Here is a 23,146-nt window from a genome sequence, read left to right as displayed (position 1 = left end):
CGATGATTCAATGAAAACAACGACGATTTTTTGTCACTTTTTTGAATTTTTAACTATGAGCGTACTTACGACCCACTAAAATATTTGAACTGCATCAACATTTATGTTCAAGGAATGCCTGGTATAAATATGATCGTGGGTCGTAGGTACGCTCATAGCTTAAAATGCAGAAAAAGGTTTGAAAACTGCCATTTTTCTGCCCTTTTCCAGAATCTTGAGGTCTTTACAGCAACAGGGCATGAATAATATCAACGGAAGTTGAAAAATCTATTAATGTTTACAAAAATATAGGTTTTAAACTTTAAAAATAATGTATTATATTTAATAGCAAGTCACTTTTAATTTGAACGAAATTAGGGGGCCGTTCTCTGATGCTTATCGTACCTTGTCCTTTGAAATGGCAATGTTCATATAAATTATTATTAACTTGTACTATGTAGTTCCTGTCATGATCTAACCTAAATACAAAATTTTACATGTAAGCTATGCATATATACAAGGGCCAAATAATTTGCATGAGAATGAAATAAGCCAATTGTTCTACGATTGCATCCCAAATATCATTGACCTATACCACAAGTGATTCTCCTTTAACTGATCTAATCACATACCTTAACATGAATATTAATCAAAAACAATAGACCTCAACTAAGGGCCAAAAAATATCATGAAATGAGATGTGTCCAATCTTGTACAACTGCATACCAAATTTAATTGACCCATACATAAGGTATTTCTTAAACAGACCTAATCACATACAAATACATTATTGACACCCTACGAGAAAGTGCTAAGTCTTACTTTTTAATCTTCTAAAGGGTAGACAAAAATCATTGTATATATCTCAATGAGGTAGATATGATGTAAAAGTAAAACATTATGCAACATAACTGTTGTTTTTATAAACTTGATATAATGCAAATAAACAAGCACCAAATCACAGAACATATCACCAGCACAGAACATTCTCTTGCAGCAGATGTTTACTCATCATGTTATAATTTATTAAGCTTTAGAAATGAGAGACAAAACATTTCAATAAATGCTTTAACATGCATTTAATATTGCAACATAATAATGATTCATGAAAATACATGTGACATGGAATTTGATAAATAACACCATCTTTGAAAAATCTAAATTTAACACAATAAACTATCATACAGCAATATCAAAATATCATTATGTTTTATATTAAAAATACTATTAGTAACATAGTGTGCTAGTGACCTAATACGGTATATATGGGGTCAGTAAATTCCATATGGAGTGAGAGTGAAGTTTGAATCCCCATATGGAATTTACTGAACCCATATATACCGGATTAGGTCACTAGCACACTATGTAACAAATTTATCTTACAGACTATCTTAAGGTGTAAAATTTAGACTAGTGACCTGTCAAAATGAGCAAGTCTTCAATACAGTTAGCATTAACATGATTAAGAAACTACTTCCTTTGATCCTACAAAAACAGATGCCAACAATGACAACTTGTTAGATTTAAATGTGTTTTATGAATTTATTTCACTTTATCATCACTTTCTTCGTCTGTTGAAACCCTTAAGATTTTTTCTCAGTACTGTTTTGTTTTTCTAAAGGGACATAATACCACTACTAACCGTGTATGAAATAAGCCCCGCCTCCCAACTAACCTAATATTAAATATACACGGTTTCCACGAGGACACTTTTCACCAATCATATTCCTAGAAATGTATAGGAGGTAAGATAATATACTTTAAACCCACTGCCCTATGAATCTTAAGGTGATATTCTTGTCAAAAGAGGCTAAAAAATTTTTTAATCAAAATATAAAACTAAAGGAATTTTTAATCATATATAAGTAGTGAAGGAAAATACTAATTTCATTCAGTAAAATATGCAACAATTATTGGATATAAATCTTAATAAAATGAAAGCATCAACATAAAAGTTGTCTTGCAAAACAATAATTATACCATAAATAAGTAGCTTCACTTATTAACCTGATAAGTCAAGAATATAATAATATAAACTTTGAATCAAAAGTGGGACAAGTGGGTCATACAGAAAAGTCAAATATATTTCAATAACCACTATGATAATTTCCAATTTGAAGTATATATCATGTGCACTTTAAAAGTAATCAGAAATCTATTTTACCAATGGTGAAAATTATTGTACTTTTTGGAATTCTTAATCCTCATTGTTTTTTTCTAGCTAATTCTATAATAAAATGAGTTTATCAAAACAAAAAAAGAAAAGATATCAACATATGTTCATTACCAAAACAAACAAAAAATACACCTCAGTAAATTGTTTTTACTATTAAAGAACAAAAACATGAATAACTAAATTAGAATTAAAATACTCAGCATTTCAATCATTCAAAACAAACAACTTAATAAGATCATGAAGATGTCTTCTCCAGTAGAAAAGTGGTAATATAAGCACTAGTTGCTTGTTTCTAAATACAGTCTGTTTTATGTGTACCACATTTTACAATATGTATTTCTAAAAATAATAACTACTGTTTATGTACTTTTTTCGGGAGTACTTTTTTTCACAATCTTGGTATTGTTGATGAATTCGTGTGTATTTCATTTCACCGTATTTCCAAAGATACCTGAACCTAAATAGCTGCTTTGTAATTCTTAAAATTTTCATTAATTGGATCTTCATTTGTTTAACAATCTTTAAATAAAATAGACAAAGATTATTCAATCTTTACATCAACCTTCTGTTTTGATAGATGTTTAATAAGTCTTTATATACTTCAATAGTAGTCAGGCTATTATTTTTCACCTTTTGTTTTTTTATTCCAAATTTAATTTCTATAATGTTAACTGGCGTTGTTCGAACAGTTTCACAAAGTCAATTGAGGTTATCTAAGGACAACATGGTAAACACCCATGAATACTTGTTAACTCCAGTAATATCGATTAAATGGTTGTTACATTCATCAATATCTGGATTCAATTCACATATATTCTTTTTTTTTTTTAAATAAATCTACCGTTAAAATTTCTGGAAAATAAGTACATTTGCAGTACTTGTTATACAAATGGTCTACCCCTTGAAGGATGCTTTTCTATTGTTTTGAGTTTTAACACCAATAGGAGATTTTAACATGGATGTGTGATTATTCTACTATAAAAATAATACTAATGAATATGTAATACATTGATATGGTGTCTGTCTATATGCACTTTATATGTTTCTATACAGGTAATTAGTATTCCATATAATTGCACATTGTCTTTATCAGAACACATTTAAACATTCACCACTACTCTGCAAACTGGACATGTAGCATTTACCTAAAAAAAAAAAGCAAAATTTAAATGTTTTTAATAAATCTATTGTTCACAACAGATGTATATATCTATATTTTTTTCCACAAATAAAAACAAGAGAGCCATGCTAAAATGTTCACCATGCTTTTATTATGATTGGATTATTTTTGAACCAGATGCTCCGCAGGGCGCAGCTTTATACGACCGCAGAGGTTGAACCCTGAAGGGTTGGGGCAAGTATGGACACAACATTCAAGCTGGATTCAGCTCTAAATTTGGATTGTGATTAAATAGTTGACACAGCATAGGTTTTGGACACAGAATGAATGTGGTCTAATGAACTTAAAATAATTTTTTTGTCTTTGAGCAATAACTATGCTGTTGAATATTAATCCTCTCAAAAAAATGTTTGAAGAAATTTTCTTTTTATTTATGAAATCTGAAATGAGAAAAATTTAACCCCCCCCCCCTCCCCCACCATTTTTTTTTCACATCCCCGTTTCCCTTTTTTCAAAACTGATCTCAATTCAAATTTCTAATGGAGTTTGCAACAATAACTACTCATTTAAATACATCATAAAATATTAAAATGTAACAAAGTTATCACTGAATGGTAAAGATTGTTTTAATTTATCAGTTGGTAGTAAAAGTGAATATACATTGTGTATTGTATAAAACAATGATTTAAGTTGATTCAACTATTATTCTGGACAAAGAAAGATAACTCCAATCAAATGAAAATTTCTTGCTGTTGCACAATATTGTGCAATTAGATATTTCTTGCTATTGCGCAATACTGTGCAATTTAAAATTTCTTGTTATTGCACAATACTGTGCAATTGAAGATTTCTTGCTATTGCTGAATACTGTGCAATTGAAAATTTCTTGCTATTGCACAATACTTAATATAATAATTTTGGATCCTGATTTGAACAACTTGAAAACTGGGCCCATAATCAAAAATCTAAGTACATGATTAAATTCAGCATATCAAAAAAGACAAAGCATTCAATTTTTATTAAAATCAAACTTAGTTTAATTTTGGACCCTTTGGTATTTAATGTAGACCAATTTGAAAACGGGACTAAAAATTAAGTATCTACATACACAGTTAGATTTGGCATATCAAAGAACCCCAATTACTCAATTTTTGATCAAATCAAACAAAGTTTAATTTTGGACCCCGATTTGGACCAACTTGAAAACTGGGCCAAAAATCAAAAATCTAAGTACATTTTTAGATTCAGCATATCAAAGAACCCCAAGGATTCAATTTTTGTTAAAATCAAACTAAGTTTAATTTTGGACCCTTTGGACCTTAATGTAGACCAATTGGAAAACAGGACCAAAAATTAAAAATCTACATACACAGTTAGATCCGGCATATCAAAGAACCCCAATTATTCAATTTTTTATGAAATCAAACAAAGTTCAATTTTGAACCCAATTTTTTATTCGTAAAAACCTGTTGGGACCAAAACTCCCAAAATCAAACCCAACCTTCCTTTTATGGTCATAAACCTTGTGTTTAAATTTCATTGATTTCTATTTACTTAAACTAAAGTTATTGTGCGAAAACCAAGAATAATGCTTATTTGAGCCCTTTTTTGGCCCCTAATTCCTAAACTGTGAACTAAAACTCCCAAAATCAATCCCAACCTTCCTTTTGCGGTCATAAACCTTGTGTCAAAATTTCATAGATTTCTATTTACTTAAACTAAAGTTATAGTGCGAAAACCAAGAAAATGCTTATTTGGGCCCTTTTTGGCCCCTAATTCCCAACCTTCCTTTTGTGGTTATAAACCTTGTTAAATAGATTTCTATTCACTTTTACTAAAGTTAGAGTGCGAAAACTAAAAGTATTCGGACGACGACGACGACGCAAGACGACGCAGGACAACAACGACGACGCCAACGTGATAGCAATATACGACGAAAAATTAAAATTTTTGCGGTCGTATAAAAACTGTAAACTTAAGTTTTAATTACAAGTATAACATACACTTATGATTACCAATGATCCATAAAAATGTGGTTTAAGATCAGATGAACAAGGGTTTCAGGAAATGGTCATATTTGCCAGACAAGTCCAAAACTGAAAGCTATTTCTCGTAAACGACAGATTTGGATTTCTGACAAAAGTCATATCATTGAGATAGCCATTTTTAAAGACATTTTGCAAATATGTCTTTGTTTTCTTATCCCTTTTCTGTAATAAAACTCCCACTCCAGTACATACCTGTCAACCTGTGACGATGAAAATGCAGGTCATGACCTGCATTGAAGAATCAAATCTCAGGTCATAACGCGTACAAACTTTTTCGAGCTGAATTTCAGTATTTATGGTACATTTTCTTATAAGGTATATCAAAGATACCAAAACATCAATGCATATTCACTTTGTTAAGTCATTTTAAATCTTATTAAATATTATTTCATTGCACTTTTAAAGATTTTTATAAATTTGTGTAACTCAGTCTTATGTGCTTTACTTTTTGAGAAAAATACTACAATCATCAAACACTAGAATTTAATGTAATTCTTAAATGTTTGAGACTATTGACTATGTAACCTTATACCTAAATATTATTCATTTAACAAGGAAATTAGACTATGATAAAATATAGTAATACAGTTAAAGGAAGTATAAATGTAAAAAATAATTTTCAACTTTTTAAAAAAAATTGTATAAAGGTATAAAAATAATGAAAAGTTATTTTTCAATATGTATTTGAATTTTATATTTTTATGATTTAATCTTTTTCACCCATAAAACGTAAATATAAGGAATAATTTTGAATGGTGACAAATAAGGGGAAGTAACTCTAGTTCAATTTGTAAACCAATGATGCAATTTATTTACGACCTAAAGCTAAGGTAATTGGTGTTAATCAACAGTGTGTTTGACACCAAAGCTGTCAAGTGATGCCATGCACATAATGGGTCACTTAATTTGACAGTTTACATAGCTAGATGAACTTCCTCTTCATGGAAGAATTACGAATTTGCCGGTATTTCAAAAGAATATTACTTATGAAATCAATCTCATTGCTAAGAAATACGGGTGAAATCGGGTCATTTTCGGAATTCCCGGGTTATTTCAATGACCCGGCGGGTGTTCCGGGTGATCCCTCAGAATTGTGAAAATCTTGGGTCACACCCGCAGAATACGGGTCAGTTGACAGGTATGCAGTATAGTATGATAATCCTGAAGGCCCTCCTAATAGCTATATTAATGCCTCCAGGAAATATTTGCTAAGATTGTTTATCAATTTTAACTGCAGTTTAAATTCACTCCTGACTGATCACAATCTCAGAACATTTTTAATATTATAAAGAAATTCAAATTAAATGACATCTTTCTTCATTATTTAAATAATTTTCAGAAGGCAATCCTGACATGATATAGTGGACCTGTTTTGTTCATCATAACATTTGAGATACAGACTTCACAAGGAAAACTTCACCTTGGTGCTATAAGTAATAGTCCATTATATTTGGTGTATGGAATGATTGTAAGGTGTACATGTCTGTCTGTAGTGTCTTAGAAATAGACACAACCATAAAAACTAAACATTTTCAATGACCATTAAATATGTCAGAAAAGACCTTTGGGTCGGACAAGTACACCTTACAATCATTCCATACCCCAAATATAGTTTACCTATTGGTACAGTATACAATGTAGCATCTGAGATACAGACTTGACAACGAAAACTTAACATTGATCACTAAGCTATGATATGAGGTCAAGGCCATGTCTGATTTTGGTCTAGGTTTTCATGTCTTCTTCATCCTTATTTTTTCAGTGGTGGAGACTAGTACTGAGATTTATATCCAGTTTGGTATTCGTTTGTATGACAAAAAGATTTTTGTAAAATTTAATGACACATAAAATATATCAAGTGACATTTACAGCTGGTTTTGAGCCAATGAAATAAACTTACACCAATCCATTTATCTATAAACTTACACCAATCCATTTATCTATAAACTTACACCAATCCATTTATCTATAAACTTACACCAATCCATTTATCTATAAACTTACACCAATCCATTTATCTATAAACTTACACCAATCCATTTATCTATAAACTTACACCAATCCATTTATCTATAAACTTACACCAATCCATTTATCTATGCATGGAGTATGGAAATAAACTTACACCAATTTATTTATCTATGCATGGAGTATGGAAATAAACTTACACCAATCCATTTATCTATACATGGAGTATGGAATTCATGAAAGCAAGGCAGGATTCTAAGCTGATCCTTGTCCTCAAATTCACACATACAGACAAGACATTCCTTTACTTCCTCTCCAGGACACACCTGGTACTTCCTCTCAGGTAGTTTGGTTACTTGCTGTTTAGTCAAACCTCGTTGTTTTACATCACCCAACATTTCCGCCAGATTCAGCAACTCCTGCATAAACATAAACAATTACCTTTTAAAAAGAATAAAAATCTCAATCATTGGAATTTTGACTACATAGGTACAAATAATCATAACAGCCTAGAATAAACCAGCATTGATGACCAGTCAAGGATATAACTCTATAATGTTATTAGAGAAAAATAACATACATTTGATATTGTGGACTAAAAAATCAAAGAACTGTGATAACATTACATATTTCGAAGGGACAATATATTTAATTAGTTTTTTTTTAAAATGTATACAAGTTCTATTGAAATTATCATTGTCTTTATGTATACTTAACTATAGAAAGATATAGAAGTTCATAGTTTGCCAATCATGCATAGTACACCTATGTTATTACAGAAACAAGAATGTGTCCATTGTACAGGGATACCCCACTTCAATCTCTCATAACTTTTAAATCATTTTAAATAGGGGATGTGTTTTTAAAATTACTGTACAAGAAGACAATATTTTTCTCATAACTTTAATAGAGGGGATGAGAAGTCAACCAAATATCTTTTTTTACTTTATACTTTTTAAATGTGGAACAAACAAAACAAATGATAATTGTAACCTCGTAGTCCTGTCCTTCAGATGCAGAAACATTGAATGCTGGGAAGAAACGGCGTCCTCGTCTGTTCTGACCCCTGACCTGAAAAGTATAAACGAAATGCACAAACTTACTTATATTCTATGACATATATAGCTATCAATTGACATCATCAAAAATACATTTCTGCTAAATCTACAATTCTGCTCTAAAAAAAATAAAAAGCAAAAATTCTAATACATTTTCAACAGACAGATCAGGATTACAACTCAGATTGGTGTTTGCATTGCTGTTACAGCTGAAAATATGTTCAACCTACAAACTTTGTTGATTTCAATTCATTTTAAAAAGTGGTCCTCAATTAACCACATGACAACTAGGATCATGTTAGTTAGGGGAGGGTCAGATGCTTGTTTAACAAAACCACATTATGCATGTAAGGAGCATGTAATCCAGTGGATGTCAGTTGTTGCTGTATATCATATATTTGGTATTCATTTATTGTTTTATCCGGCTGTTAATTTTCTCATTTAAATACTTTGTCATTTCAAGGCCTTTATAAATAAAAGCTTGCTGTGTGGTTTTGGGTTGATCATGTTGATGTTCATTGTTGAATAGTTATCAAAGGTACCAGGATTATTGAAGACTGTGCAGTGTCAATAGTTGATAATTCCTACATCATTTGTCAGTTGGAAAGTTGGCAAACATAATACACCTTCTTTTTTTATATATATAAACAGACATGTGCACTGTGCTTAAACGGCTGTGGGTAACTTAAGTTACCCACAGCCCAAGATGGAGCCGCCTTGCGTCGGTTAGATACTTTTCTTCTATAGAATAACAATACCACGAATGCATCAATTAAACAATTGAATTTAAAAGTTGTATTAATCGTTTAGGGAAACCCCTAAACTGGAAAGGTGATTAAATTCTACAAAATAAACGATCACAGCACAATTTAAAAAAACACTTAGGCTGTCCGTAACTTCAAAACAACTTGTCCGTAACTTTTTTCATCATACCAATAGAGATGTCCGTAACTTTCAAAGAATCGACATACGCGGATGTAATGTTGAAACTGATGATAGAGATTGCATCGAATACATATTCACAAAACGAAGTAGATGTCTAGTATGATATAATTCATTGTATTGATGGAAGACAAAATTGGGGAAAATATGAAAAAAATCACGATAAATCCGCAAAACTCGGGTCTCATTTTGTATAACGTCGGGGTACCCGAATCGCCTAGTTCGGAGGGTTGTTTTCGATCATAGCAGATAAACTGTTGAAACATCATTATTCGTTTTTATTTTTGAACAAGTAGACAACACAAGTATTTTTTACACATACATGTAGCATGTATACACTTACTGATTTTCTGCCAGCAACGACAAGGGTAACGTGAATCCGGGATTTTGGAGAGGAACCCAAATTGCCCAGGCATGCAGTGGATAGACTATACGAGACTTAAGTGCGCAAACTTTTTCCGTCATTTTGAAAAAGCCAAAACACTTTTCTCTCATCCCCACAAAAACAAATCCCATCAGCATTGACAGTAAAATAAAAGGGGTGTCAATCTGGACACACTGGGACGTTGCGCACGGTGATATTGCGGCACCCTGGCCAAGATTTACAGTAAATGGGAAAACTTTAAAAAAGGACATTTTGTATAAATGAATAAACCTAGTTTTACAGCTAGCTGCATATTTCATTTGTATGCAAGTTGCATTAAATCTCATTAAACTGAATAAAACTTAAAGACACAATAGGTAAAAGTCAGTGACAATAAAAGGAAAAGAGCAGTCAACATAGTGTAACAATTCGACATAGTATATAAAAATATAAATAACTACGTAGGACAACAGGGTAATTTAATAGTCTAACAACCCCTGATAACATACGAAGAGAGAAAAAAAACATACTAGGAAACATATTCAAAAAATCATAACACTATAACTAACTGGTGGGATGTATAAATACCGAGCCTCGTCAAAGAGTATTCATCAAAATACACATAGAAAGAAACAGAGTTGAAGGTAAACCGCAAACATATAATTAAACTCAAAACATTAAAGAGTATGGAAAAGCCTTGGTCTGACAAGCGAAAAACGTCGATAAGACGCACATCAGTAAATAAAAGTTCAAACCATAACCAGGATGGAGTACCACAAACCCCACATAAAACTTCTGTGGTGTAAGTATGATGCGTTCATAAAATCACATTTGGTGGTGAATGAGTAGTATAAACGGCCGCGAAGGTTACAAATATGATGTTAATTGTCTTCTAATTGTTGAAATTATAATTCTTAAAATTTTAAATCAAAAGTTACCCACATCTAAAAATAAAGTTACGGACAGTCTGCTTAGTTTCGATCAAAAAGTTACGGACATCTTATGCATTTTTTAAAGTTGACCTTGCGCTTTAGTGAACTCTATATTAACAAATTTATGGTATTTGTTAGTCATTTCTTTATTCAATAATCCTATAAATATTTACATTCTGCATGAAAAACGTCGCAAAAGGTACATTTTGTATGAATTAAATATCAACGAGTTTAGAGTCCGCCATCTTGGGCTGTGGGTAACTTAAGTTACCCACAGCCGTTTAAGCACAGTGATGTGCATCACTATACACACATAAAGTAAGACCTCCCACTCATATAAGAAGGTATATACAGGTAAACTTACAGGAGATGTACCGTAGTCATCAAGAATAGACATCAAGTGTGCTTCCATTCTACCTGCAAACATAAAAACATTTAATATAGAATTAATATACCATACCTATATGTGTGACAACAGAAAACATTTACAAAGAAAAGTTATTATGCAATTTTATAGACTGTATGATTACTATGATGACACCTGCATCTTTATTTGTATCAAAGTATACAGGAAAACATTTTGCAAAGGTGGAAATCAAAAGACTTCAATCCTACCTTAACCTTAATAGTGATTTATTGTCAACTTTTAAGTGTCTTACTAATTGAGTCATAAACAAGAATGTGTCCATAGTACACGAATGCCTCATCCACACTATCATTTTCTATGTTCAGTGGACCGTGAAAATGGGGTAAAATCTCTAATTTGGCATTAAAAACTAGAAAGATCATGTCATAGGGAACATGTGTACTAAGTTTCAAGTTGACTGGACTTCAACTTCATCAAAAACTGCCTTAACCAAAAACTTTAACCTGAAGCAGGACGAATGACCGGACGGACAGACCAGAAAACATAATGCCCATAAATGGGTCATAAAAATAAGTTTGGTAAGATTATATGCATGATAAGTGAACAATTTTATGTAAAGCAAGCTTTATGTGACTTTCTCCAAAGTGTTTTTTTAGACAATCCTTGGAACACAGGTTTTCTTTTTGGCTGTGTTGAAGACCATGGGCTGTTTGTTTTCTTTTTGGTTGGGATGCATTATATATTAACACTAATCTTATATGTGCAACACAAAAACGTTGCGAATTTTTTTCAAGAGAAAATTGGTATTTTCCGCTGCAGTTCTCTATTATGGTAGAAAAGTGTTATTTCCATTCATAGATAAAAAAAACCCCAAAAAAAAACGATTTTGTTGATGAATCAAACTGTCGTCAGATCCATACAGAATACTCTCAATTCAGGGGTGTTCATTACACTACTGTGAATTCATTATCATCAAATGGATTCCAATTTTTGTGAAATTCATGGGTACAGATAAAACACAAATTCAATGTTTTAACGAATTACAAATTTTCTTTAGACTTGTATGCACATTTTGGCAAACCATGAAATTATATAACCCAGGAAAAAGCAAGTTTTCCTCAATCCACAATAAATAATTAGCAACATTAAGCTGAACCAATGCAACTTAACCACCTATGGAAAGGGAAACATATATACTTAGAGCTTCAAGACTGTTAGAGTTTCTTTGTCGTCTGCTTCCTCTCTGTCTGGTCCTTGTTCGAGGTGGAGTTGTACTTCTGGTAGCTCGTATCATTTGCTAAATATGTAAAAATAAATCAATTTTGAAAATAAAGATTCCTCTTCAAGTGCCAGTTAATTATCCTTCTCAACTCTAGAATTTTAAATTTCAACACAAAACTTCAACATGATAATAAATGAGCAACAAATTACAGCAACAGATAGTTCAGGTTTATATTGTACAAAACAGCAACAGATAGTTCAGATTTATATTGTACAAAACAGCAACAGATAGTTCAGATTTATATTGTACAAGACAGCATAAATTACTTTTTTCAAACTTTGCCAGGCTTGAATCAAAACCAGCCATCAATGAGAAAAGTAAGTAAATGTTTTACAACATAAATGGAAAAAATATTGATATGAATAAGGGATAGCTGTATTTTGAGTTTTGATGTTATTGCAGTAACATGAAGCTATTCATATCCTGGTCCTTTAATCTTCTATTGACTGATGTCTAAATGCAAGAACCTTTTCACATCTCTTTATCTAATCATTGATAATGTTGTAGGACTTCTGTTGCTACTTTTAAGTCAAAGGCTTATGTGTAATTTTATCAAGCATTAATGATATTAAAAATATAAATTAACTTAAATTCTCTCTTCAAGTAAAAAGGATTGTATACAATTTATATATATTTTTAATTTTTTTTAAACATGACACTAGTCATGTGACATGGGGCCCTTATAACTTGCTGTTTGGTGTTAGCTATGCTATCTTACCTCTATATTTGGTGAAACCTCATCAGGAAGATTAATAAAAGTCTCAATATCTGTAACAATAAAAACAAAAAGTCAAAGATATAAAAAATGTTCAATGTTTACGGATTGATTTTTAGTACGGGTATGTGAAACTCTTTTTTCCAGTGGTTGATTTAAAAATGTTCGATGTTTACGGATTGATTTTTAGTACCGGTATGTGAAACTCTTTTTTCCAGTGGTTGATTTTAAAATGTAGTCTGTCACAGGTTTTGCAAAAATAAAAACAAGGCAAAAAATAATGTATAAGAAATTTTGATAAACTTTATAAAGCACACAAATTACACCCATAAGACAGTCAAATGCATAATAACCATTACATGTAACGATTATATAATCATGACATTTACATAAACAAACAATAAAATAAATACAAGAAGAATGTGTCAGACAGGAATGGCTAAAACTTTGAAATTTAAAAAAGTTAAAAAAGTTTCATAACACTAGAATTGTACATTACTCACTGCCTAATTTAGTTTTGATTTTTTGCATTGAATATGAGTTTCAAAAAATATCCATGAAGCAAACTGAAATTTAAGTGTGGAAACTAGATGGAACTGACAAACAGTATTTCTATGTCCCCCTGCAACAAGTTGTGTGTGGGACAATAATTCAATAGGAAATATTCAAAATCAATTATTGATTTTAAATGTCTGGAATGGGGAACAAATGAGTAAAGCATTAAATCATTTGATTCTTGCCAGATAATGAGTAAGATACAGATTCCACCACTAAAACAAGCCAGTTAATATTTTAGTATTTAAAGCGCTCAGCTTGCTAAGCTTAAAAGGAGCGGGTACAAAAATTTCAGTCATATTTTGAACATTTTTTTTTCATTACCAATTTTAATTATTACACAGTTAGTTGTTACTCCATGATATGGAACAATAATCAACCAAAAAAATCAATTCATTTTGGCCACAGATGACTTTTAAAATGTTATATCATTGAAAAAGCTCTAAATTATCTCCCTTTGGTGCAAAAATGGCATTTTTTTTTAACTTGTTGGTGACCTATATTTTTTATAATTTTTTGAAATAAGCTGTACTTATATAGACTAAACAAAGTCTGTAAAATCTAAGCGATTTCTGTAATTTAGTTCTTTTTTTATTTTGATATAACCTCTATTTCTCTTATTACAATGTGTATTAGTTCAACAGAAGTATCTTAATAAAAATGCATGCTTCTTTCGATGGCTGATTTTGAGCTTAAAGGAACGGTGACCACATTTTCTTATTTTATTTTTCTATTAAGTATATGATGAAGTTCATTTATACAAAAAAATCCTATATTAAAAAAAAGGGATTTATACCCTCGAGCCCCCTTAAAATGTTAAAATCTAACTGGTGAGATTGGAGAAATATCGTGATACATGAATAATAGTGATAGAATCTGTTTCTCTTATGATATTTTTTTAGCTTTTGTTTCAAAATGAGAAAGAACTAAGCTGTGTTCATACCTTCCAGTCCATACAGCCTTGTTCTATTTTGATGTGTTCTGTTATCAGACTCATCATCTGTTGTAGGTGTTGTACCACTGCTAGTACTAGTGATGGTAGGGACAGCTTGGGGACCACTCTCAAGGTTTTGTAATGACATGGCAAACTCCATGTCCATTTCTTCCTGAAATAAATACATTGATGTTGTAAAATAAATCTGTGTTCTGTCTGCCCAAAATAGTCCAAAACCTTTAAACCAGCCCTTCTACCCTTCAAAGCTAAAAAATATTCTCACTATGCCTTTTTTTAAATAAAACTTCAAATTGTATGTATTTTAGTGCTTCCTATAAATTGAAACCTACTTGGGTCATCACTCTAAATAACTGACACTGACATACTTAATTTGTTTATTACAATTTTAAACTTGATCTCACAGCTCGACTATTTAAAATTGTTTCAATTTTCAGTATAGAACGTCTGTGTACCAATTCATTTGGCCATTGAACACAAAACGATTTTCAGCAGAGTTATTAGAAATATACCTTTGTAGTAACAGTTTGAAATGTTATCAGAGTTGAAGATGACATGATTTATCAAGTTATGTCAGATTGCAATCAATATGAGCATGCATGGATATAATATTAGTTGGAATATGTATTATTTGCATGAACCTGTGTTCCTTTGTGTATCATTTTTTCAGAAATAATTTTAACTTGTATTTATTGTATGCTAGGTACATAGTCTTAACTTGTATTTATGTATGCTATGTGCATAGTCTTTAACTTGTATTTATGTATGCATAACCTTAACTTTAACTTGTATTTATGTATGCATAACCTTAACTTGTATTTATGTATGCTATATGCATAGTCTTAACTTGTATTTACTGTATGCTTTGTGCACAATCTTAATTTGTATTTATATTGTTTGTACATGTTCATTTATACATGGTCTAAACTTTTCAAATTCTGTTTATTGTTGATCAAGTCATGTCAGTGCTTGGTCTTAAATTGTATTTTATGTACATTCAGTGCTTGATCTAAAGTTGTATTAATGGTGTGTGCAGTGCTAGTTCTTAACTTGTATTTTTAATGTGTTCATTGTCTATCACTATCAGCCTGACAGTCATTTAAAGTACCTGCAAACGTCTTGCAAAATCTTCGTCATTTTGGTGCTGTTGGACTCGCTGCACTGCATCATTTGTCCTTGGTGTCAACAGACGTGATGCCAACATGAAATCAGAACCATGGCTTGATACACTATCCCGACTTAAATTCCTTGTTCTGGACAATCTCCCTTTAAGATTAATAGATGGATAGATGCATAATACAAATAAACTCAAACAACTTGAAAGTTGTCTTTAAAGTGAGTTATAATTATGATATATAATATTTCAATCAGAGAGAACATTTACACTACAAATAAAGAGAAGCTTACACTGTTGTTTGGTGTCAACTGCTGTGTACTATATTAAATTGTCTTATCCTTTCCATGTTAAGATTAATGTTCTTTTTTAATTTATGGACTGTTCTATCATCAAATTTTGCAAGATATGTACCGGTACAAAAAATATACCTTATTTAAAACCTTAACCATTCACTTACAGGTATATGTATATGCATAAAATTCTATTTACTGTAATATATACATGATATACAACATTGTACTTTGTTTGTGTTTTTGTCATTCTTCAAAGGTCTTAAATTTTTACTTGAAGATGAAACATTGTGAAAAAAAAGCAAACCCCAAAATTTTATGCATTCTGGGACAATTAAATACATTGTCTAAAACATTGCAAAAGTTTTGATTGCTTACAAACCTTTGTGACTTCTGGCCCATCTTGATCTATTCATTGGAGATAATAATCTATGATCTCTTGATGGAGGGGAATTACTAGCAGACGGTTGGACTTGGTCAGACATTAGTTCTGCAGGTGATGGATCAAAGTCATCCATTATCCTTTCTGGGCGAAATCTTCTGTCTGCATGTCTCCCTCTACGTATGGAAATTGGCACAGGCAATCTTGGACTGGAAAAAGTTGGATGGAAACCATTTGTGAAATTTGATTGTGCTAATGGAGAAAAATGATCTTCTGTATGGAAAATGACATTGTCAATATCTCGTGGAGGAGTTTCGTGGCTTTCAGCACTTGATATAGATATAGCTGACATATTCTGTTCATTTGAGGTAGAAGTTTGTACAATTTGGCCAATTCTTGATGTTTGCCGGTGCATTTTATCATTTCCTGTACCTGAGACTTTTGAGTTTTGTGAATCAGAAGTTTGTGTGCTTCTTTTCACACCATTTTTACTTTCAAGTCTAGGTGAGCAGAAATATTTCTCCTTTAAATCTCTTTTTGGAACAAAATGTTTAAGGCCTTTTGAATCAAGCTCTTTTTTTTCATACATGAGAATTCTTTCACAACAATTTTTGTTATTAATTTTTTCTACTGTCATAACTGTATCCTTGCAATTCTTTTTCTTATCAGACAAATTTCGACTAATAAGTTCACGTAAAGGAACTGTGTCTGAATTATCTAAATTGGTGTCTGAATCCGAGTCTGATGGCCAGCCACAATGACTTAACTGGAATTTCCGCTGAGGTATTTTTTGTTTGTTATATGATGAAGGCAGTTCTGGTGACAAACTATCAGAACTATCAAGTAATCTGTCAATTCGTTCTTTCTCCTGTCTGTCCATTTTAAGTCTAGAAAATTTGTGATTAATACGATCGGAATTCTCCCCGTTTTTTGTAAACATTGAACCATTTTTTTGTCTATCTGGGGTAAATTCAAGAGAATTGTTTTGATCTTTGTGTAAATGAGCAGCACTGTCAGCATCCAGAGCAAGCCTTTTCTTTCTAGGTTCGCAGAAACTCTCATTTCTCTTTTGAATTACAGTTTCATTTCTTTTTTTCAACAGTGCAGACAGATGATCTTCACTTTCTTTCACAAGAACCTCAAAATCAGAATTTATATCTTTCTGCTTTTTCCTCTTCTGAGTTGGTGACATACTAGTTACAGAGCCAGTAGGATTATCAATATTGCTCTCAATGTAATCAGTCCACAAATCCTGAAAATATTTATCAGTTTCCATTGTGTGTTTCTTCTTTGTTCCTTCATTTTCATATTGACTTAAAATGCAGGAGTCCATTTTTTTTCTTGAAGCTGCTATAGCACTTCCTTCATGCTTTGTTTCATTAGTACGATCTGATTGAAAATATCGACCTATATTTTCTGTTGGTTCTAGAGATTTCCTAGCTTTCTTTGTAACACATTCAGGTTGAGATTTTCCGTGCTCAAAAAGTCTGTCTCTTTTACCAGAGAATCTTGAAAATACTGGACTATAAATGGAAATATAAATCATAATATATTTCAAAATAATGCATAATGGGGATCACAAAACAAGTATAAAAATTTCTCTTAAATTTACTAGCATCCATGAAGACCCTTTATATCAACCATTGTGTCAACCAGTATCATAACCTATGAACCCAACCAATGGTTATTGACATTTAAACATGTTTAACCGTGAACAGGGCCTTCCATTGAAATTGAAGTAGAGGCTCAATTAAAATTATAGGTGGCTATAACATGCATTCAGCAAAGCCAGATGCCCACCAAGCTGTAAGCATGGTGCCTTACGGCAGGGGGTCTGGAAGCTCTGGCATAAATAGAGCAAAATCTTGCATTCTCGCAATCTCCTGGCACCTAATTTAATCTTTCAAATGACCATTTTTTTATGTATGAAATTAAAGAAAGAAAAAAAAAACTCAAAAGAATTTTTTTTTATGTTAGTTTTTTATTTTCATTACCTTATGCTTAAAATTCATTTACTTTTAAAGGAGTTTTATTTAACAAATTTGTAAGGGTTCCACGGAACCCAGTGTCTCGCCAACTTTTGCTGTAAATTGCAGGATCAACAAAAATGAGGAAAAAAATCGATAAAAATGTTTCGCTTGATACCATGTTTGGATTGTAGGAAGCTTCTGTCCAAGTTTGGTAAAAAATCCTGGATGGTTTATGAATCTAATAAATGTTTTAAAAACTTTTAACTGCAGACTGGATGTAATGTTAACTGAAAGAAAAACTAAGTCCATTGATAAGTAAAATACAGATACACAGGTACAAAATATTAACAAAATTTTATTCTAGATACTAGCTTTTGATCATAAACAAGCTTCTGTCTTAGTTTGGTACAAATAAAAAATAGTATAAGAAAGTTATCAAAATTTTAAAAAATTTAACCACAGAGTAAATGCGTTGTTTCCTGGCAGAAAAAAAGTCCATTTAAAGTAAAATATGGAAAAAATGGATTTGTCATTTTACGAAATTTACTTCTGGATACTATCTTATGATCATAAACAAGCTTCTGTCCAAGTTTTGTACAAAACAAGGATAGTTTAAGAAAGTTATTAAAATTTAAAAAACTACAACCACAGAGTGATTTAATGTTTCCCCGCAGAAAAACTAAGTGCATTTATAAGTAAAATACGGAAAAAATAGAATTTTATTTTCACAAAATTTACTTCTGGATACTATCTTATGATCATAAACAAGCTTCTGTCCAAGTTTGGTAGAAATCCAGTATGGTTTAAGAAAGTTAATAAAATTTCAAAAACTTTAACCACAGAGTGAATATTTGTGGACGCCGCCGCCGACGACACCGACGACGACGGAATGTAGGATGGCTTAGTCTCGCTTTTTCGACTAAAGTCTAAGGCTGGACAATAATCATCCGGTTTGTTAGAAATCTTGATCGATTTATTTTGCATAAAACTTCAAAAGATACTGTTTTCCAGATTCTGAACAATATGATCTACTACACTTTCTTTAATTTGACTAATATTATTCCATAACATAAGTTTGTCATCCTATCTGATTGTCTTCCCGTTTTAAAAGCCAAAAAAAGCCAACGAGTTAATGACCATCAGAACGTCTCTATTGCTATCGTTCAATGACCACCGGAACTTCTCTTTTGTTATCTTTGAAAAGAAACGATGCATTCTGACTTTAAATAGACAACCAATCAGTGACCTGAATTCATGTGAACTATATTTAGCTCAAGGTAAACACTGACTTTTCATCCTTGTTTATCATGACCACGACTTTGCGACAATATACGTCTCTTGGCTGCCTGTAAATATTTGAAAAAGATATTTTTTTTTCTTTTTGAATTTATATTTTTGTCAGTGAAGTAGCCGGCACTTGAAGCCACCATAAGCGGCGGATTTCCGCCGGCTACCGGCTTCAATGGAAAGCCCTGGTTTAATTGAATTTACATGATGTAAGAATGAATCATTTACATGTACAATCATTTTGTTGTGAAAAAAAAAAATTAAGTATCTGAAGCCTTGTTTCTGTTTTCATGTATATTTATATTGACGTTATGTTTCTCTTTATATGTATATTTACCGTCAATATAAAAAATCTTTCTAAATTTAGATTAATGACGTCATGACTTCACACATAACAACCAAAGAGGAAGCGCCACAGTAGACAAAAAGAAAAGTTTACAAGGAATTTTATGTTAATTGCAGACGCTACAAAGTATACAAGAAAGCTATGAAGTTGTTCAAAAATATTGATATCTTCCATAACATGTTCAAATTCTGGCAAAATACAATTTAAAAATACACATATTTAAAAGAAACATTCAATGACATTTTCCTAATACGTTATTTTCATATGTAATATATCAATGATGGACTTTCACTCAGTTAATATATATATATATGCCAAAATATGGACCTGTTCAGATTATATTGACCAAGGACGAAGTTGATAATTGATAACTATTTGTTGATTGGCAGAGGTAGGAGTGTAATGAAATGTCAGGGTGAGTGGTATGTCATTTTCTCCTATTATATGTTGTAGGTTAGCATTAACTATATTATAGATCTAATTCCTGAGCTGCCAACATGACAAACAGGGAAAAAGATAAGGTACCATCATTACCATCATTAGACATTTAGAGAAGAGAAAAAAAATTAAATCCACAATGTTCATGATGTTAGTTAAACTACATACATGTATCACATGTATCAGAAACTCTTGGAAAATCATGGCCAGGTTAAAATTCTCACAAAGTGATAAGAAGTTGTGCATGTTATTGCACAAATAATACCCCCTTGGGAATTCCCCCTCACACCACCAACTCCCTAGAGTAATATTCAACCAAATTTATGGATGAACCAATCAATGGACAAGAATACTATTGGTTACCAACCACTCCTTGAATGTAGAATATAATACAATGTTGTTCTGACATACCTTGGAGTGTCTGGTATTATGATAGCACCATTGTTATGTTGTGTTTCAGCAGCCCTATTACATTCTGGTTTTGTGACAGTAAAGGTCCTGTTAAATTTCTTTGCTTGGAACCTCTGTACTACATCTTGTTTTTCTTGGTCTTCCATTCTGTAAATACATGTAAACGTTACTATTTGCGACATATAAATTTATTAATTTTACTCTTTGCAAGTACATGTATTTGAATAACAAAAATAAGCAGTAATATTTTTTCACACTATACAACATGTACAATATCAAAAACTTTATTGGAACTGATGTTTTGAATGTGATTACATTATACAAATAACACATAGCTGAGAAGGTGGTAGAGCATATAGTTTCCCCGAGAAAACATTGTCAACCAATCTGCTCTATCACCCTCTCAGCTACATGTATGTGTTATTTAATTTATTATACTGAATGTCCTATCATTATTATATCTTTTACAGACAATGACAGATTAATCTTATTATTAAAGTATTTTCTATGACGTCACGTATAACACCGTTACTGGTATTAGTAAAAACAACAAAAGGTGTTTATTTTTATTGTGACAATCAAATAATAAAATCTGAGCCAAAAAGTAGATCTTAAGCAATGTGTTTAATTACTTGAAATAATGATGTAAATTCATTTCATTTCATTTGATTTGTTTTATTGTAATATAATAAGAATATACAATGGATATGGTTTAGGCTGGGGATCTGACTGTTTAAGTTCTCAAACATGAGGGGTTGGGTGGGGTGACACCATGGACTCAACCTTAATTTAATTAATTTGATTTGTTTTATGGTCCTGTGATCATTTCTGAAAACCATGTGTGTCTGTCACTTACTGTTTTTAAGTTATAAAATTATTGTTATTGAAAATTTTTTAAAAAATCCCATAGGGTTCTATAGTAAATTCCTCCCTTCTGTTGGCCCCTCACAATACACCTAAATGACTAAATAGACCCCAAGAAGAAAAATAATATGGGGGCGTAGTCCCCAATAACAGTAGAAAATTCAATAAAAAAAATAAATTCAGGAAAATTTCCAAAATTTTTCATTGTACTAATGAACTCAAAATCATTCAATTTTTTTTATGTCATGTTTTGAAATCCCGCATCTGCGCAGAAATCTACAATGTACTTCCTTTTACTGGTCTCGTTTGTATGAAACTTTGAGTAAAATATATATTTTTCAGTATAGTATCAAATAGGAAGGAACGCAATACCAATTTCATTTTTAATAATTCCTTGATATGAAAAAATGCTACCTGATGATAGCGTTTCTTTTGTTTACATTGAACATGACGTCATAAATTAAATAACGTCACAAGTAAAATCCCTAACAACAGAATCAAAATCGAAAACGTTACAGTATTTCCGTTTCTTTTTTTTAACAAATATAATAGTTACAAAAAGAATCATTCATACAGACTTTGTTCCCATTCATAGGTTATGCCTGCCTCATATTAAGAACTGAGCAAAAACTTTGTTTAGGAGTCTTAATAGCAATTAGTATAATTACGAATTTTGTTATAGTCTGATTTCTAATGCCGAATATGTAAAAGGCCGAGTTTATTATAGTCCAAGTTTGTTGTGGGCCGAGATGAGATGAGATATCATGATACTCCGATACTCTCGGGCTTTTACCTATTGCATAAACATTTGTAAAAATCGTAGTAAGCAACGAAAAATGTTCATTAATGAAAATTTTAAACACGGTTCTATTTTTGTCTTCAACTGGAGGAAGGAAGGAAACCTTTGAAACCAGGATTATAGTACTCCTGTTTGGACAAAATGTTGGAGGCACACATATATGGATCCGACACGTCTGGAGAATACCGATAAAATCATAACGTAGAAACTGCTGTCTCGTGTGTGTAGAATAGATTTTACTTTCCGCGTAGCGCAGATCCGCGAAGTAGTGTTTGTTCGTCATTTTCAAATGAAGTTGAATTATTTGATTTATCGATGAAAATTCAGTACATAATTTTTAATTCAAGCTGTATGCTATTAAAATAGAAGAGCTCAAAATTTCAAAAGCATCTTACTATTTTTGTTTTCAAACACCAGTACTAAATTATCTAGAAGTAGGACACACTTCCTGAAGTAAGATAGCCTGTCTCTTTTCCGGTTAGACAGTTAGAGTCCGATGCCTTAAGAAAGTTTATTGCTATATAGCAAACTTTCTAAAAAAAACAATTTAATTGCTTGGGAAAAGAGAACAGATTAATTACTGTTCAAGTAGTGGACATGCTTTGAAAGAATGCCTGTATTACCCAAATCAGTCAAAGGAGTAAATTTATCTGCTCACAATATTTTTTTGTCATTTTGGTCATGAATGAACTTGAAGATGATCGATTCAAATAATGGGACGAAAACGTCTGGATGACTTCGACTATTAACCTGACAATTACTTCCGGTTTACTAAACCCGTACG

General features: G+C 31.6%; 1 protein-coding gene across 2 annotated transcripts; it reads right to left on the bottom strand.

Moving 5' to 3' along the window:
• Positions 1-1,039: 1,039 nt before the first annotated feature.
• LOC143083783 (uncharacterized) lies at positions 1,040-23,083 on the bottom strand. 2 transcript variants are annotated; one of them, XM_076260122.1, is made up of 11 exons: positions 22,986-23,083; positions 20,700-20,846; positions 16,248-17,770; positions 15,567-15,724; positions 14,450-14,612; positions 12,955-13,004; positions 12,152-12,251; positions 10,952-11,004; positions 8,285-8,362; positions 7,492-7,710; positions 1,040-3,300 (listed from the first exon to the last, which is right to left on the bottom strand). In XM_076260122.1, the coding sequence occupies exons 2-11, from the start codon at positions 20,843-20,845 to the stop codon at positions 3,256-3,258; spliced, it is 2,535 nt and encodes an 844-aa protein (XP_076116237.1). In that variant the 5' UTR covers position 20,846; positions 22,986-23,083; the 3' UTR covers positions 1,040-3,255. The 2 variants fall into 2 exon arrangements, with proteins under 2 accessions (XP_076116237.1, XP_076116238.1); XM_076260123.1 differs by having other exon boundaries at positions 16,248-16,456; positions 22,986-23,082.
• Between the last annotated feature and the right edge of the window lie 63 nt (positions 23,084-23,146).

This window comes from Mytilus galloprovincialis, chromosome 7, assembly GCF_965363235.1.
Source record: "Mytilus galloprovincialis chromosome 7, xbMytGall1.hap1.1, whole genome shotgun sequence".
NCBI classification, from domain to species: Eukaryota; Metazoa; Mollusca; class Bivalvia; order Mytilida; family Mytilidae; genus Mytilus; species Mytilus galloprovincialis.
Note: the sequence above shows the minus strand (reverse complement) of the source record. Positions and strands in the feature narration are given on the sequence as shown.

Excerpts from the sequence above, each read along its gene's own strand:
- LOC143083783 (XM_076260122.1), bottom strand. The coding sequence starts at position 20,845 with ATGGAAGACCAAGAAAAACAAGATGTAGTACAGAGGTTCCAAGCAAAG. Across the intron at positions 17,771-20,699 it reads ATAATACCAGACACTCCAAG|TCCAGTATTTTCAAGATTCT; the intron begins GTATGTCAGAAC and ends TTCCATTTATAG. Across the intron at positions 3,301-7,491 it reads GTATAGATAAATGGATTGGT|GTAAATGCTACATGTCCAGT; the intron begins GTAAGTTTATTT and ends TTTTTTTTTTAG.